This window comes from Chelonia mydas, chromosome 10 (assembly GCF_015237465.2).
Source record: "Chelonia mydas isolate rCheMyd1 chromosome 10, rCheMyd1.pri.v2, whole genome shotgun sequence".
NCBI lineage: Eukaryota > Metazoa > Chordata > Testudines > Cheloniidae > Chelonia > Chelonia mydas.
The window spans coordinates 75,389,125-75,407,905 of NC_051250.2; the positions used below are offsets into that span (position 1 = coordinate 75,389,125).

The 18,781-nt window shown below is 38.8% G+C and overlaps 1 protein-coding gene across 14 annotated transcripts in view; it reads left to right on the top strand.

Annotated features, from left to right (window-relative positions):
* Nucleotides 1-17,965, top strand: part of MEF2A (myocyte enhancer factor 2A) — a 160,281-nt gene extending 142,316 nt beyond the window's left edge. For all 14 annotated transcript variants that reach the window (XM_043523665.1, XM_037911786.2, XM_007053520.4 and 11 more), the window contains 3 exons: nucleotides 4,519-4,645; nucleotides 12,881-13,007; nucleotides 13,792-17,965. In XM_043523665.1, coding sequence (XP_043379600.1) covers nucleotides 4,519-4,645; nucleotides 12,881-13,007; nucleotides 13,792-14,119 — 582 coding nt within the window. In that variant the 3' untranslated portion in view covers nucleotides 14,120-17,965. The remainder of the gene's footprint in view (nucleotides 1-4,518; nucleotides 4,646-12,880; nucleotides 13,008-13,791) is intronic.
* Nucleotides 17,966-18,781: the final 816 nt, after the last annotated feature.

Genomic DNA, 18,781 nt, shown 5'->3' on the forward strand with positions numbered 1-18,781 from the left:
TTAAATTCTACATGACCAGAATTGAACAAATTTACTAGATGGAAGGCAGAAGGGGTTGAGACCCTAGTTTATAGACTAATATAAATATATCACTCTCCTTCCATTATCTCGATCAAATTATCCCCATCAAAAAATAAGGTTCTGAAAATTTTTATGACTGTCTGTAAAGCTTGGAATCCATAACTCAGACAAAAAGTAAAATTTGTCAGCAGTCTTATATTTCAAAATCACACATCCAAACCAAGTGCCCAGGTATAAATTGCCTCTGAAAAAAGCCTAAATACCCCCCCCCCTCCCCGATTCCCCTGGGGATATCCTTGGAACCTGTGTAGTTTCCTAGTAGATGTCTCTAACTTTTCCATTATGTAGTAGTCCCAACTTTACAGGCTGTTATCCAAGAAACCTCTGGGAAAAGGTCTATTTCCTAAAGACACAGAAATCTGGTCTAATAACATATTCGTAAAAGATAAACCCAGTCTCTCACTGTAACACAGTGGGATTTTCAAAACTTAAGCGATTTACAAACACAAATCTCAGTGAAAATAAATGGGTTTTCCCTCAGGTCACTTAAGTGCTTTTGAAAATTCCACCCTGAACTTACAGTATGCCCCTGCTTAACACAGACACCAACATAATCTCTAGAGTAGTAGTTACCAGACTCTTAATCAAATTCTCTATAAGATTCAGACAAAATAGGCATTCTTGGAGAGAAGTCTAGCTTTGCACAATATAAAATATTCCTCGCACATCAATTAAACTTATTTGAACAAAGTTGTTCCTACAATCAATGGAGGAAGAAAAGATTTTTGGAACAGGAGACAAGTTTGATCCTTCTTACTGGGCTGGCAAAATGCTATGCCAGCAATGATTTCGTACATTGAGTATCCACTATTATATAACCTATACATTCAGTCTCCAGCATCACTACTAATGGTATAATTTCATCTTTGAATGCCACCTGTTCTTTATCTTTTTAAGATCGCACTAGAACCCCTGAGTTTGATCAGATACTGTAAATTCTGAAGCGTTAACATAATGCACTTGGACTCTAAGCTTTCCCTGTGTTTTTGTGCTTAAAGTAGTAGAAGAATACAGTACATTTAAAATGGTAGCTATAGCATTCCTTGTACTCTTTTTAAACTGTCAAGCTACAATTACCAGATTGGTAGGCCTCAAATCAGCCCTCTTGGTTTTGATTTGCAGAGTTGCATAAACACAAGCACTGCCTGTGTGTTCCATTCTTGTGAGAACAAAAATCATGTGTATTTCTATAAGGTGTGTTCTCTGGTTTCTTCTCCACTCTGTTCTTGAGAGAAGCAGGGATAGTGAAATACCAATATGCCATCCTTGATCAGAAGAAAACACAGAGGAGGTGGTGGTTTTGTTGTTGGCGGGTGCTTCAGCTAAGAAGTTGTGAAGCTGCTGTTTTGGGAGCAAATATATATAATTTTTAAGTCTGGGAGTATTACTTTACTTTTCTTTTTAAAAAAGCTAAAACTTAGGTCTGTTAATCTTAAACATTCCATTTAAAAGTGGGTACCAGATGGCAAGGAGAATGATGTTCAAATTCCTTAGGAAAAGTTAGGAATAAATCTTCTTTTAAAAGAAAAACAACAACGTGGCCTATTCCTGTCACATCCAGTCTGTGTTGACTTGGCCGTTTTGAAAAAAATTAAGGCTTCCTTGGTAAAGAATATGGCATGCCAGTGATGGAGTGGCCTTGTTTTCTAAAAGGCATCCATCACAATGTTTAAGTAAAGTCTTTTGTAGCAAATGTTTAGTAGAATCATAGAATATCAGGGTTGGAAGGGACCTCAGGAGGTCATCTGGTCCAACCCCCTGCTCAAAGCAGGACTGATCCCCAATTAAATCATCCCAGCCAGGGCTTTGTCAAGCCGGACCTTAAAAACTTCTAAGGAAGGAGATTCCACCACCTCCCTAGGTAACGCATTCCAGTGTTTCACCACCCTCCTAGTGAAAAAGTTTTTCCTAATATCCAACCTAAATCTCCCCCACTGCAACTTGAGACCATTACTCCTTGTTCTGTCATCTGCTACCACTGAGAACAGTCTAGAGCCATCCTCTTTGGAACCCCCTTTCAGGTAGTTGAAAGCAGCTATCAAATCCCCCCTCATTCTTCTCTTCCGTAGACTAAACATCCCCAGTTCCCTCAGCCTCTCCTCATAACTCATGTGTTCCAGTCCCCTAATCATTTTTGTTGCCCTCCGCTGGGCTCTTTCCAATTTTTCCACATCCTTCTTGTAGTGTGGGGCCCAAAACTGGACACAGTACTCCAGATAGGCCTCACCAGTGTCTAATAGAGGGGAACGATCACGTCCCTCGATCTGCTGGCAATGCCCCTACTTATACATCCCAAAATGCCATTGGCCTTCTTGGCAACAAGGGCACACTGTTGACTCATATCCAGCTTCTCGTCCACTGTAACCCCTCGGTCCTTTTCTGCAGAACTGCTGCCTAACCATTCGGTCCCTAGTCTGTAGCGGTGCATGGGATTCTTCCGTCCTAAGTGCAGGACTCTGCACTTGTCCTTGTTGAACCTCATCAGATTTCTGTTGGCCCAATCCTCCAATTTGTCTAGGTCCCTCTGTATCCTATCCCTACCCTCCAGCGTATCTACCTCTCCTCCCAGTTTAGTGTCATCTGCAAACTTGCTGAGGGTGTAATCCCCACTATTCTCCAGATCATTTATGAAGATATTGAACAAAACCGGCCCGAGGACCGACCCTTGGGGCACTCCACTTGATACCGGCTGCCAACTAGACATGGAGCCATTGATCGCTACCTGTTGAGCCCGACAATCTAGCCAGCTTTCTATCCACCTTATAGTCCATTCATCCATCCCATACTTCTTTAACTTGCTGGCAAGAATACTGTGGGAGACAGTGTCAAAAGCTTTGCTAAAGTCAAGGAACAAGGAATGTCCACTGCTTTCCCTTCATCCACAGAACCAGTTATCTCGTCTTAGAAGGCAATTAGATTAGTCAGGCATGACTTGCCCTTGGTGAATCCATGCTGACTGTTCCTGATCACTTTCCTCTCCTCTAAGTGCTTCAGAATGGATTCCTTGAGGACCTGCTCCATGATTTTTCCAGGGACTGAGGTGAGGCTGACTGGCCTGTAGTTCCCAGGATCCTCCTTCTTCCCTTTTTTAAAGATGGGCACTACATTAGCCTTTTTTCAGTCGTCTGGGACTTCCCCCGATTGCCATGAGTTTTCAAAGATAATGGCCAATGGCTCTGCAATCACATCCGCCAACTCCTTTAGCACTCTCGGATGCAATGCATCCGGCCCCATGGACTTGTGCACATCCAGCTTTTCTAAATAGTCTCGAACCACTTCTTTCTCCACAGCGGGCTGGTCATCTGCTCCCCATGCTGTGCTGCCCAGTGAATAGTCTGGGAGCTGACCTTGTTCGTGAAGACAGAGGCAAAAAAAGCATTGAGTACATTAGCTTTTTCCACATCCTCTGTCACTAGGTTGCCTCCCTCATTCAGTAAGGGGCCCACACTTTCCTTGACTTTCTTCTTGTTGCTAACGTACCTGAAGAAACCCTTCTTGTTACTCTTAACATCTCTTGCTAGCTGCAACTCCAGGTGTGATTTGGCCTTCCTGATTTCACTCCTGCATGCCCGCGCAAATTGTTTTTAACTGCCTAATCCAAATTAGATGTTTGTCACCAATTTTAGCTCAAGACTGTGGCACGTAGAGTATTATTAAGATGGCCATAGGAGTTATTCACCTACAAATGGCAGGATAGTCAGAGCTTTCTACAGTTTTGAGCTTAACTAATTTTCATATCAGAAGGCACAACCATTTTTTGTTAATGCAAAAGGCACGTGCTTTGAAATATATGTGCAGTCTAATGAGTAAACGTTCAGTTCCCACAACCAGGGCGAGGAACCACAATATTATTCTACCACTAAGGTCTTGGCAACATTGAAGAGTTAAGGGAACTCTCCCACCTTTGCTTTTAGGACAGGTGCAACCACACCTGTGCAAGCAACAGTGGGAGCTCTAGGGTAAATTTTCAAAAGTGCCTGAAAGTCCCATTTTCAAATGTGGGTTAGGCACTTAGTAGTCAACCAAAAGTCAGTGGGACTAAGTGTAAATCTCTTTTGAAAATGTGACTTACCCTCCTAGATCACTCCAGGCAGGGGCTCTTGAAAACTGTATACTCTAAAGGAGTGCATTTTCCTCTAAGCGCTATCACATTATTCAGATTGACATTAATGAAAGCTGCCTGCACAACAAGAGAATATACCCATAAGTCTAATGCATTAATTATATCTCCTTTAAATTAGTCTAAAACAAAATTAGTTTTTGGCCCTTTAAATGTTTTGTAGAAGAAACTCCACAATCATGAAAAAAGGAGATACTGTTCTTATCCCCAAAATAATGTGAAAAGGGACATGTCATTACTTTTACATTAACACATTCTATTCATTGTTGTAATTGACTTCCACAAGGCATGGTTTTTTTGTGTTTAATCATTTACAGAATACCCAAAGGATAAGCAGTTCTCAGTCTACACAGCCTCTCGCTACCCCTGTGGTGTCTGTGACAACTCCAAGCTTGCCTCCACAGGGACTTGTGTATTCAGCCATGCCTACAGCCTACAACACTGGTAAGTGTCATTTTTTTCTTTTTAATTTACCATTTACCTGATAGGTACAGCTAAGGCTTTCATGATTCTGAATCCCAGAAGGTTTACATGTTTAAGACACTTTATCTTACTTGAATATTTAATTTAAGTGAGGGCTCTTTCTTACTAATTGAAAATTAGCCTTTAGTTTGTGAGAAGTGTTACTAATACGGAAACATACATCAGAAAGTATGTTTTGGAAGAAACTTTGGTAGTTGGATGTCAGTTGTACATGATGGAACACAGCAAGAGACTGAAATGAAATGTGATGTGTTTTCTATGTCAGTAGTGCCTGACCTGTTCAGTCTAAGGGCTGAAATATTATTTCCAAAACGTCAACAGGCAACAGTCAATACTTTAGAGCATAGTGTCAGTTCTGTTCAATTTCCTCTGCTCCTTTCAGGCCATGTACATTTACTAGAAACTACCTGATCATCTTGTGAGCCCAGATATCTACACTGCTATTAAGAAGCACCATGAGCCCCAGGGCTACAGTTTAGAGCCTTGAGGGCCACAGATTGGACACCCCTAGTCTGTAGTGTCTGGCCCATGTTGTATTACCTTTGATACTCATGGAGAAACTACATTGCATGTAGAATAAGTCTTATGTGGATCCAACTTAAAATAATCTAAGAGAGCTCTTAGTTTTTTTAAGTCCCTTAGTTAAAATAAATAGAAGGGAAATAAAACCCTACTTTACTTAATCTCACTAGCTAAGATGTAGTGTGCAGTACTGAAGTTTGGTTGATTAGTCTAATTTCAAAACTTAATGAATTTTGAAATATGGAACATTGCTAATCTCTAGTTATTAATTGTCATGCAATACAAAGCTTTCATATTTTAAAACAAAACATCACCTCTAGTCTTTTTGCTTGCAGAGAGAGTCCTTTATATAACCTGGTTGCTAGAGTGGCTTGTCAGTGGGAGGAGGGGAAAAAGAGGAATTTTCTAACAGATTTGAGAGGCTACTGAGACTTCTATAGCTTGGGCAGGTTCTTCCCTCTGTCCTGTGGACCCACTGAGGTCTTCTGTAGAGGAAATTCCCCGTTGGCCTCCTGACATTCCTACGTACCTCCTGATGTCTATACAAAGGTAGCCACTCGCTAGCGGACTTTAGGAGATGTCCTGGGGATGGGGAAAGAGGGTCAGAGAGAGCAGGGAACTCATCAGGAAGAAATCAGGGGACATTTCCCCTTTCTTGTGGACCTACTGAGACCTTCAAGAAGGGAGAACCGCTCAGAGAGCCTTAGGAAGTTCATCACACGCCTTAAGTGGTGTATTGAATGCATCCACCTAATTTCCAAACCACAGGTTAATCAGGGGCCATCTCACCCTAACTGCCTCCTGAGCCTTAGAAGTCTTATCCACGGACACCCTTAGCACTGTTCCTGGTTAGCCAGTCTGAGGATCACTGGGGCCCATAATTATCTCTGAGCCTCAGAATTCTAGTTGGGTTTTAACCTCTGGCCCACCGGTAGGCCTACTAGTCCCTAGAAATCCAGTTAATTAATTTATTACTTACATTATAACATCCAGATACCTCAGTTAAGATTAAAATCCCATTGTATTGGCTACCGTACAAATAAGAGGCAGACGCTCTTGTATTTATTTAATGTAATGAATGGGCCTATGTAGTCAGACTATTGATATAAGACTTTCACTGTATGACTCTAAACAGTTGAACGTGATTTGGGGTTTGTGAATACAGAGAGCTCAGTTTGCTTTGTCACCCTGGCAAATGCACTGTAAAATTCATGCCAAAGTCTATGCCGTTAATTGAAGTAAAGAACAGAAAAAGAATAACCCAAAGCAAAGCATGAAACGTTTTAAAGTAAAAAAAAATTGAACTACTGTTTAAATAAGACAACGTCTTTTTTTAGAGAGTGGTTATTAGTACCTTGTTTTATTAAACAGTTCTTGGGAGAAAGGAAAGATTAGTTTTGTTGCCAGACCTGTACGTTAGCTGTTGGAGTCTTTATAGACAGGCAAAAGAGGGAGGAAAGAATGAGAGCAATAAAAAACGGGGGGCAGGAGGGAGGGAAATACAACTTTTTATTGAGCGTGTGTGTGTGTGTGCATTGATCAATCACAAATGGCACTCTGGGCAGGTGGAATGGCTGCAAGAGGTGCATTTCTGAGCTCTGAATTCTGTCCCCGAACTGGGATTCCATCTGGCTAGTTTTAGCTGGTCCCTTCCTTTCCACCAACCCTTCTCAGTCTGGACAGGACTCGGCAGGCTGCCTTATCCCATTGTGTTGGTGCTGATGATCTTAGAATCGCGTCAGAAGCCAAGAGAGAGGTAGGACAGGAGGAAGATAGTAGGGGGAACAGAAAGCAGTGTACAAGGAAAGGGAAAGGTAGAATAGGGGTCTTGTATGTATTAATCTGGGATTTGTGCTACTCCAGCATAGATGATCCAGTGTCCTAACTAGTGGTTTGAGGTCTGGAGATCTCTGAGTTCCCTTGAGGTTTACGAATAAAGGATGGAACTTCTGGAGCAAAGCAAAGGCCTTTCAGCCTTTCCTAAGGAAACCCTCGGGAGTCCATGTTCCTCAAATCAGTGTTTTAAAAGAGTCCCAAAAGGTGTCATGGTTGGAATAGGTCATTCCTTCATTATTACTCTTCCAACTAAGTCTAAATTTTGGCACAGTTTTGGCCATTGTTTTTTTGGTTTTTAAATCCCCTTGTTTGCAAATTACAACTTCAACACAGTCCTTGAGTTGTGTTAGTAGCCCGCTTCTGTCTATATAAATGCAGCTGTTGTCTTTTTTTCCACAGCCTTTTTCTGTTAACATAGTTGATGCTCAGGGTTCATACAGATGACACAACAAAACAATCCCTGCTTTGAAGTGCTTAGTTTGTTTTGGCTCACTCAGGAGTTGTAACTTGAAAGTGACTCTGTGTTTGTTAATGTTAGTAGTAGTACATATTTATATTATGGCAGTGCCTTAAAGGTTCTAAGCACTGTACAAACAGAGAGAGACAATCCCTGCCCTGAAGGCCTTAACAATTTGAAGATATATACAAAGAATAGAGGATGGGGATGAAACATACAGTCAAATGAGAATGGTAAAGAATTGGAACTGCTTTGTTTGATATATCTCTTGTGTTATGTGGCTTGTTGTAGTAATATAATGTTATGTTTTTAATGTGCATATATTTGAAAAGTAGTATGCAGTCAAACCAATATCATCATGTGCTTACAACCTGAACTTCACCTTAGTTTTCTTGTGTGGGATATATAACTGTTTGATGTGAAATGGGTATAATATTTCTGAGGGGAAGAAAAAGATGGTTATCTGATAGATGTGGTACTTGTACCATCTGTAACTTATTTCTAACTGGAATATTTTGTTCTTAAACCTTAAACTGGTATAATCTTGCTGGATGTGAATGTTGCATGAGGATAGTATCTCAAGCTGTCAGTTCCTCAGAAGATCAGTTAGAGACATATGGTAGCCACACTTGAACAGAGCAAACATATCTCACAAATACAGAAATTCTATTCTCGTCCTCTGTGACAATTGCTACAAAAAGATCTAAGCTTTCAAGGAACCTCATGTTCTATAGTAAAACTTCCTGATACATTCTCTGTATCAGCATAGCTTTTCCATATCACATCAGACCATTGGTTTATAAAACTAGGCTTCCTGCCTTTAGCAATAGCAGATATCTGACTATTTAGGCACGGTAAATAAAATCACAGTGCACCTACCTAAATGTTCAGTTATATACATGGTGGAGGGAACAGAGTTCTTTCCTGACCCTTGTCCTAAATCACCTTATGACTGAAGCATAAGGTGTTACTATCCATTATCATAAATATTGTTTCTTTGCAATTTCAGTTTATTTTCCTACAAGCATTCATCCCAGACTCTGATGTTAAAGAAATCCCTCTGGGGATCCATGATGCAGAGCAGCACACCCATCTCAAACATTTGCTTTTAGTCCAGTCACAGCTTGTTAGAGGTCTAACTTCTTTGAGTTTTATTGAGTGCAAATATATCTTGCTGACTGGAGATTGACTTCAATGGATAAGAGGAATAAAGCTGTCAAAAAAAAGAGATTCTCTTTACCCTTGTAAGAGGACTCTGGATTTATCAGTGTGTGAAAAATGCTCAAGAAATTGACAGTCTTATCCATGCATACAGATTTCAGTGCTAATGAAGCGCCTTGCAGAGTCATTGTGATGAAAAACTGGCAATTAAGAAAAAAGAAAAGCACAAATAGCTGTTTAGTTTGTTCAGCTACCAAACTACCTTCTCCTGTACCTCATAGAAGGATCTCATCACAACAGTCTCCCTGGCTCTGCATGTTGAGAGTTGGCATTGAAGTGAATCAGAGCTTGAGCAAACCTCCTTTTATACAGCAGGGCTAGGGTTATGTCCTTTTTAAAGGTGTTTTAAAAATGTAATCCAACTAGGGATATGCTTCTTTGTAAACCAACAGAAGGGCCCTGTTTCTGAGACCTTAAAACCACAGGCCTAATGTCATGGCTATGCAGAAATGCCCCCTCAGAAGGCTACAGCTTAAAATCTTGAGAAGAGGTGTATCCCCCTCCCCCTTCTAAGCTCATCAGCTGCATTGAGATCCTGTTGGTTGGTCAGTATGCCTTCATCTCTGGTAACTCCCCAACCAGCACTAGGCTTTCACTACAATAATGTAGGGCATGCTGTGTTTAAGATTTCTACTGTGTGAGACACTGAAACTCTTGACTCATGTAGCACATTATTCTTCACCTAGCAGCACCTCTGAGCATGTACAAATTGCATCAATTCCAGTGCAACAGACTGGAAATCTAACACAAGATTAATATAAATGTGAATTCTTTTAAATCAGGAAGTACTTGGAGATTGTCAGTGCACATTTTTCTAGAATCCAGACGCTGCTTTCAGATTTGGACCTCTTGCATTTAGTGATGCTTCTGGGTGTGAAGGAGAAAGTTGTTGAGAAAGAAGTTTCAGAGGTCTGAAGAGATTGTAATGTCCTTTGGGGACGTGGATGGGACAGAAGGTGATGGCTCTCCTCCTTATCTTTTAGATACAGGATGGAGTTAAACCTATTTCTTTCTCTGAAGAGACATAGGGACAGAGGGTCATATTCATAGTGTGTTCAACAGTTTATGCAGCTGAACAATCCTTAAAAATTGGTGTCTTCACAATTCAGCCCCTAAGATCATGGCTGCAGATCAAGTCTAACTTCCGGCTACAGACAGAGCTTAGAAATCAACCTGTCTGCAAAAGAGCTATTTCTAGTTAGTTAACTTGGATTTCTTGTTACTTTTGTTGAGCAGTATTATGCCTTGAGACTATGTCCAGACTCATACCGTTGGAACTTTGGCAGCAATGGTAGCTGAAATTTCACAATGCCTCAGAAGATGAGATTTTCAAAGCTACAGCATGGAATACCTCCATATTTCACAGAACATTAATGTAACAATAGTATCGTGGAAGATAGCTATTACATGTTTAAATCTGTATCTCATTTTGTCCAATATAGGACCCACAATAATAAAATCCAACCTTCTTTTCCTTTATCTGTATGTAAATAGCAATCTAATACCCCATTGAAGGGAACGGTATAAGGACCTGCACAGACAAGCATACTCTTTCACCACCAGTTGGGTATTAATCATATATAGCTATAAATCCAATACAGAATGTCTCTAGAATTTACCATCAGAAAAGTACTACTTCTAAGCTTTTCTGAATTCGTCATGTTCGTAGATGACAACGTTTGGGAGTACTTTTACTCTATAAGGGATACTCAGGCCTGGATTTAAAAGAGACAAATTGTGTTATGAGTGTGTGATTTACATCTTCCAAGGCATATACAGTGTATCAGCTGTTGCACTCTGAAGGGACAAGTTCCTGACAGAATGTTAATGCAGGCTCTAGAGTCAAAATCCGTAGTCCACTTGATCGACAAATCATAGTTACAGGGCTAGCTGCTCCTCTGACCCATTTTCTGGCCTTTCTGAGTGCACCCCTTAGGTATGAGGTCTTGTGCCTTTAACTCCCTAGGGTGGAGTCACATGATTCTCCCACTTTTAGAGCACGTCCTGGGCTATAGCATGCAGTGGATCAACTTTTTACACCCAAACAGGTCTGACTGGGTTCGGGTACCTACAGAAGCTGTGACTAGCACTGAATACTGTGACCCTTAACAGTAGGGACTAAGCCTAATAAGAGAAAAGGGTTTTAAAACAATAAAAAGTCTACATGCATGTCTGTCTAACCATCTTCATGGGGAGGGACCCCAATAAGTCTAATTTCCCCCAGTCTCTGGACCATGGGTTCACCTTGGTTCTCGTTCTCTGGTTGGGGGACTTAGCAGGGATCGGGAGTAGCAACTAAAATCAATAGCCCTTGGTGTTTGCTGAGAGGCTGTTATCTGGGCTATTGTCCTCTTTTTTGTCTGCATGTGGACAGACTCTTATTGAATTAATTCAGTACATGCATACAACAATCAGGCAAACAGAACCTACAGTATTCATAAATTATTACAGAGCAACTCCAAATCAGTCACACTAGACTCTGTAGTCCTAGAAAATATCTCATGAGAAATTGAACTATAAATAGTAACTGACTCATTTCAGACAGGTGTAAATGTATAAATCTGATTTGCAAGTCTCCAAAAAGATCCTGCTTAAGTAAATTGTTAGTTAATCTCTGGTGGCAATGCAAAGTAACTTTTTTCTTCCTGGCATTTTGTCTCATTCACAAGAGACCAGAAATTATATTAAAGAAGTTGTATTGCAAAGTGATTAAGAGCAGAGAAACGTTTGCAGCTTTCTCTTTTAAAACCTGAAAGGAAAGCATAAGTGATAATGATGAACTGAAAATAACTTCCTGTGTGTGAATGAGCAGTGAGAACTATCTAAGCATTATATTCTGGCAAAAAAAAATCCAATAATTGAATTGTTGATTACAACTGTACAGTGTTCCTCTCAATCAGCATATCAAAACTATATCCAAGTGCATGACACATTCTTGCTATATATAAAAAGAATACTTTAGTTTTTAGGCTCTGACTAAGTCATCAGTTATATACCACATGAATATAAGAATGAAACTGAATTATGGTGGAAAAAGAGTTTGATCCGTTATAGACTGTCAGTGATGCTTTTAGAGCTTTAAATATGTCTTGCAAATATTTCCTTATGCCATAGGAGATGAATGTTGTGATTTGGGATTTTTTTTTTTTGGTTTGTTTTTTGCTGAACTAATTTAAAAAAGAAAAAAAGGCTTTTACGTCCTCACCATCACTATGATAATGGCAGGTGAGTACATTTTTTCCCTTAGATGGTACATTTTCATAGCAGTTTGTAAAGTAGCTATAGTTACAGGATTTGATTATTTTCTGGACCAACATCCACTTGACTCAGGAGAAGTGGACAGGCCCCCAGAAAGATAGTACTAGGTTCCCTGATGATCTGTTTTGCACAACTCCTGCTCCAGTATAGGTTAGAGCATCATAAAGACTGCTCTGACTTATGCTAGCATGCACTGATCTCCAGGAGACACTTTACCAGTTTCGCATTGCTAGAACACAATAGTGATCCAGCCATGCCCCCACAGCAGTGGCAGAAGACAATGTGGCACAGGAGCTGGTTATACCAGTTGGGATGTCGCCTCTCTTGGAGGAATTCTCAGATGGCCATATACTGAGCAGAGTAGAGGGGCTGGATCGGAGGAAAGAATCTGGCTCTCCTACTGTATCGAGGGTTGAACCCAAGATGGGTTTTCTCTTATGCCAGATTTATTATATTCAATTATTTCAGTTGGTTTAGTGGCCTGTCTTAATGCCCACTTTTTTATTTTATTTTGAAGTTCCCGGACAGAGCAAAATATTCAGAAATGTACACGATAAAACCAGCACAGTAATGAACATTTTCTTTTATATGCACAGGAGAAGACCTGTTGGATGAAGTACATGTATTGTCATATTTATTGGTGTAAATAAACCCAAATCAAGCAATAGCAACTAGGAGTTGGAAGCAGGGTTGAGAAGAGAGAGCATTCTGAGGCCATGATCCTGCAAAGGGATCTGCGCGAGCAGACCTGTATGATGTCAGTGGGAGTCCACACAAATGAAAGGGTCTGCCCTTTTGGATCCTTTTGCATAGTCCGCCTGTAGCTGATTTGAACAGGAAGCTAAAACTTTGATTCTTATAACCGAACACAGTAGAAACTATTTTTCTTGCTTCTTTTTCAGATTACTCCTTGACTAGTGCAGACCTGTCTGCCCTGCAGGGCTTTAACTCCCCAGGAATGCTGTCTTTAGGACAGGTATCTGCCTGGCAACAGCACCATCTAGGGCAAGCAGCCCTCAGCTCTCTTGTGTAAGTGGATCTGTAATGTTAATTTACCACACCCGACTGGGAACATCTGCTACTTTGATTATAAATGAATAATCCTGCATTTGACACTGTTCAATAGGACTCTACTTTAATTTCTCCTTCAGTGCACATGTATGTGGATTCTTCACATGTTTGCCAGTCAGCTCACTGGTTGTGAAATTACTGTAGTTATTTTAAAAAAAAAATAGGGGGAAGAGGAGAGGACAGGGGACTTGCCTTACAATTTGTCTGTTGAGTATGTAGCACACTATTAGTTCTATGTAAGTAGTAATGCTGACAAACATCACCACTCTGCAGACATTTCCAAAAAGATACCTACCTGAAAGCTTGACACAGATTTCAAAAAATTAAACATTTCTATTTGTCTTAATTCCTTTAAAAACAAGTAAAATATGTAATAACAAACCACAGAGTAGTTGGATACTCAGGTTCCCCGGAAGAACACAGCACTAATGGAACAGTTGTATCTAAAACTGTATCCATTTCTTGCTGATAAAACCCACTTTAATCTAATTGGTTATGCTTCTTCTGGGGCTCACTGAACAATAAGGTATGTAATAAATACCAGCGCTCTGTGAACTAGTTCGGGATGTTGGGACACCTTTAATTCACAATTTTCAGCTTTGAGTCTTACACTAAGCATTCAACAAATGTTTTTTTATTTCTGAATTTAGCTTGGATTCAGTTTGAGTATAGGCTACAAGATTTCACAATGCTTAATATTTAAATATAAATATGAATTGTAACTTTTTTTTGATTTCCCCAGTGCTGGAGGCCAGTTATCTCAGGGTTCAAATTTATCCATTAATACCAACCAAAACATCAATATAAAGTCCGAACCAATTTCACCTCCACGGGACCGTGTGACTTCATCTGGGTTCCCTCCGCAGCAGCAGCAGCAGCAATCGCGGCAGGAAATGGGTCGTTCCCCTGTTGACAGTCTCAGTAGTTCCAGCAGTTCTTATGATGGCAGTGATCGGGAGGACCCAAGAAGTGATTTCCATTCACCTGTTGGGTTGGGAAGACCACCAAATACAGAAGATAGAGAGAGCCCATCAGTGAAACGAATGAGAGTGGACACATGGGCGACATAAACTTTCAGCATTGCCACTTCTGTTTTGTGTTATCACAGTGAACTGTCCTGACATATCTAAATATATAAATAAGGACATGAAATAAATATATTTATATGTATATACATACATGCATATATATATCTTCACATGTGTATATATATGTGCGAGTGTATGTAGCATACACAAAATCATCAGGCACTTACTACATACTCCTTGTATAGCAGCAGATGTCCCATGGTAAAAATATAACAAAACAATCCTATAGGTATTGGTCTAGTATGGCACTTACCTGGACATGCTGTTTTAATAATAGAATCTGTTCTGCAAAGAAACATTGTACCAGTCTATAATCCTGCCACTGTAGATTGCAGAAACCAAGAGGGCTCCCCTGTAGTAATGTCCCCATGTGTGGCTACTTGTAGTTAAGAAACAATGCTTTGTAGCAGCAGAGCAGTAGAAAAGCAGGAAAAAGAAAGCAATACTGTACATAAAATGTCCTTTATATTACCCAACCTGGCATGGGTCTCTGTTGCAGAGGGTGCATGGCGAAGGGCTGCAGGTATAAAAACCTGTTTTGCACGTGCAAAAAAAAATGTATTGGGTCAAAGAAGTGATTCTTAATTTAAAAAAAAAAAGTGAAAGAGAGAGAAGACCGAGAGAACTCGCATGAAATATTCAGAAAATAGCCTAGACAATAGAGCATTAACAAAGTAAAATTAATATATTAAGTTATAATTGGAATATGTTTGAAAAGTTTCTTTTTACATTCTATCTTTGAAAAATATAGAAAGAAACGGATTTAGCTCATGTATATTTTATATTAAAGAAAACAATACCCTTATGAATTGAAGACTATATATAAAAGTTATATACAGTACTTTTGGACACATTCTGCTACCAATTATTTATATAAGCCAAAGCTGTATGATGTAGCTTTTTGTAGAGTATAGTTTTATCTTGTTATTTTGACTTTCTAGTTTTTTGCTTTCAGAAGAGGAAAAAACAAACTTGCAGGCAGAACGTTGGGGGAAAAATAAGCCATGAACACTTATTATTCTATATGTAAATTAAAATTTGAGCCAAACTCTTTGTGTATATAGCATCTTAAATATATCACCTTTGGTGTAAGTACCTATGTATTGTACGTTCACCAGATTAAAAAGTATATTTTTGTGGATTGACGCCAACTTGAAAAAAGGCGAGGTCCTTATTAAGTAGAGTATTCACTGTTTAATATTTACTATTTTGTTAAATATACTGTACTTTCTTTGGATTTTAATTATTATTAATATTATTATCCAGATTTTTCAGAGGATGTATAAAGGGGTTGTCCCCTTCACTGGTGGTGAATGTGTGCCGTTAAAATGTAATCTCTGTGCTGTATGGTTAAGCTTCATTATACATTTTATATATATGTATATAAATAGCAAAGTGGCAAAAAAAAAAAAAACCAACAAAAATCCGGTGTTAAGTTCATCCCACATAAATATTAAATATCTGTTACAACACATTTTAAGGCATTATTTTAAAACTGCCTCTTGTGAGAAAATATTCAGTGGAAAAACTTGACCTAATTACTTATGTTAGGGAAATGATAACGTATCAGATGAGCACAAAAGGTTTTGTAAGTGGTAAGTGGTTTGGGACAAAACATTTGCTTTGGAAAGAAATCCTCTCATGTCTCCTTCTTCTAACATTCAAAAAAATTGAGCAAGAAATCCAAATGCCCAACATGCTATGTATCTGGTTAGTACCTAAAGTTCTGATCCTGCAGTTCTTTGTCATGCATTAGTGAGCCTACTTACAAGAGTAAGGGTTTGCCAGATCTGGCTCCAATACAGCAGCAAATTCTCAGATCATTCAGGGATGTAAGGAGTACCATAATCTCTGCTTTAAACCTGACATTGCTGTTGCTAATCTATTGAAGTTTGGCACAGATTTACTTAAATCTGGATCTGTACAGAGTAAGTCTCTAAGGGGGGTTTTGAGTTAAAACTCTGTGTGCTTTCAAATTCCTGCTACTTCTCTTGTCGTCCTGTGCATGCAATATTATTATATTCCCTCCTCACTACAAACAAAATAAAATGTAGACTTTTAAGAAACATAAATCTAACTACTAGCCATTCTAATTTTGGGAAAAATTGAAGTTGTTTTATGTGTTACACAAAACTCTTCAAAGTTAATTCCATATATTTATTAAAACAGTTTTTTCTTGGGGATTCAACACTTTACTAGAAAATTTGCTTTAAAAGTCCCTCAGTTGATGCTATAATTTAAAAACATGTGAGCGGTAGAAATGAAAATCCAGTGTGTACAGCCATCTCCTTGACATATGCTTGTACACGGAATGATCCAAGAACAAATGTACTACAGGTGGATTTCAAGACTAAATCTGTTGTGTTGTCAGTGTAACTTTTAAAATTACAGAATTTTTAAAAACGTTTGGGGCAAACTTTGACTTACTTTCAAATTAATCTACATTTAGTAAATTGAAACTAGAGTAGTCACTGCAACAGAAGAGCCTATGGAGGATTCCAATTTTCAAATGAAAACTGCATTTCCAAAGTATTTCAGTTCACTTACCGTTTCACAGAACCTTTAATGCTTTGAAAAGTTATGTGATTTTTTTTTTGTTATTTATGCACGTATATGAACTTTGCTGTACATTTGAGTGGGAGTTCTGCATTCACATTTACTGTCTATTTTCTTGTGTGCCTTACGAGATGGCTTTGCTGACTGTATGTCAATAGTCTTTATTTCTATGCAGGTTTGTAAGCAGTACTATTACTGTTTTCTAAAACAATGTTACATAAGGTTTGGAGTTTGTATTTAAATCACACCAACTGACTGATGTAAAACTTGTGCAATTCTTAGGAATTGAGGATCAGACTGTTAGCCTGTTGCCCATAGCCCTGTAATGGACTCCACTAAATAAGCCTTTACAACAACATCCCATCTGTGTGGAAGAACTCCACGCCATGAAAATCATAGGGGAACTCTGATTTTTAATAACACTAATCGTGTACGTTTGGAACATACTTTTTTTTAGGAGATGTAAAAGTGTTTTGTAGAAGAAAGGACACAGCACAGGAGAATATTTCAGCAATTAAAATATCAATAGAGCATTTTTTATTAAGTACATTTAATAAATGCAGTTCAAGGTAGGGTTGCAGAAAGATCAAATCTAGTGTGAACCTACTTGGCTGGTATTGATTAACGAGAGTTGTACCTGCTAAAATGACAAATCATCTTTGAGCTCTAACTAACTAGCTCTAATATTTAAAAAAAAATAAATCGGGTTGGTTGGAGAAAAATGCTTTAGCATTTCCTTTTATTGTAAAGGACACTAATGCATCAAAACCTTTTCTGAATTATTATGCGCACAAGAAATATATAGTAAATAAGGAACATAATAACTCCTAGCAGTTGAATGTGGGAAGAAGTTAAATTAGAATGTGAAAGAAAGACTTATAAATGTAAACAGTTACTTCTTAGTAGAAACTTTCTTCACTTTGCTGTGCAAGAGAACACTGCTTTGCTATATTTAAAATGGCTTTTTTAAAAGAGATTTATGTATTTGGTAAATGTTTGTAGTCAACAGTTCACACAAGAAGCTGTTCCCGGTTTAATGATGATAAGCCGTTTGGCGGCACAAGCTGGACTTTGTTGCCATCCTTGAGATGAATCTTTTAAGGAAAAAAAATAAGTTAATCTCAATTTTTCCCTGAATGTGTTGTTTTTCTTCATTATACAATAAATATTCTAGTGAACTTTTTATCAAATGGTTAAGAAAATGCTAGAAGTTGTTGTAAAATATTTGTATCCTGCATTCACTAAAGTAAAAATACTGGCTTTTACTGTGTACTCCAGGCTCTGTCGTATTTGCAGAGTACAGTGCTTATATCATGAAATTTCTCCTTTTCCCTGGTGCCTGAACGAATACTTCCACCTTGAGTCTAAAGAGCACCTGTTAATAGAATCGTGGACCTATTTTCACCCGGATGGATTGTTTTTAAACTGATAAAATTATATCCATTCATATATTTTTCTCATTGCAACCAGAATTAAGAGTAGTTCTGACATAAATCCATATAATAAAAGAAATATGGTAAAATATGAATAACACTTTATGAATAGACAAATACAAAAATTGGTGTAAATGAAATTTTCATAATTTACATAACTCCTTTGTAATGTTGAAATGGGCATATTTCCTTCCCCTAATGTTTGCTCTTCCATTGCGCTTGCATGCTGGATTGGCATTTATAAGTGTGCTCAAGAATGCTGGGTTGCTGATTATATTTAAATAAAAAAGTATTAATGCATTTGAGGAGGGACGGGGTAAAAAAACCCCTCCCATGAAGAATAAATGTGCTTTGGAAATAATAAAATCTGGTGAGTATACTAGCCTCTAGCTTCCCTTGAGAAATGTTATTAGGTATATTTGTGGCTGCTGCTGGCTCACTCTTTTCCTGTAGGGGGCAGGGCTTTGCTTTCATCAGTTGTCCCTGCTTCACTTCTACAGTTGTCCTGCAGATTATTTTAGGTGCCACTCCTCTTTAGCACCATGAAATGTGGGCTCTCCTGATGGCTGTGCTTCCCTTCTGCTGGAACTCATCCTTAGGGCAGTCCCATCCAATGCTCCAAGCTTCTCTTCTGGAAGCTTCTGCCCAGGTGCCC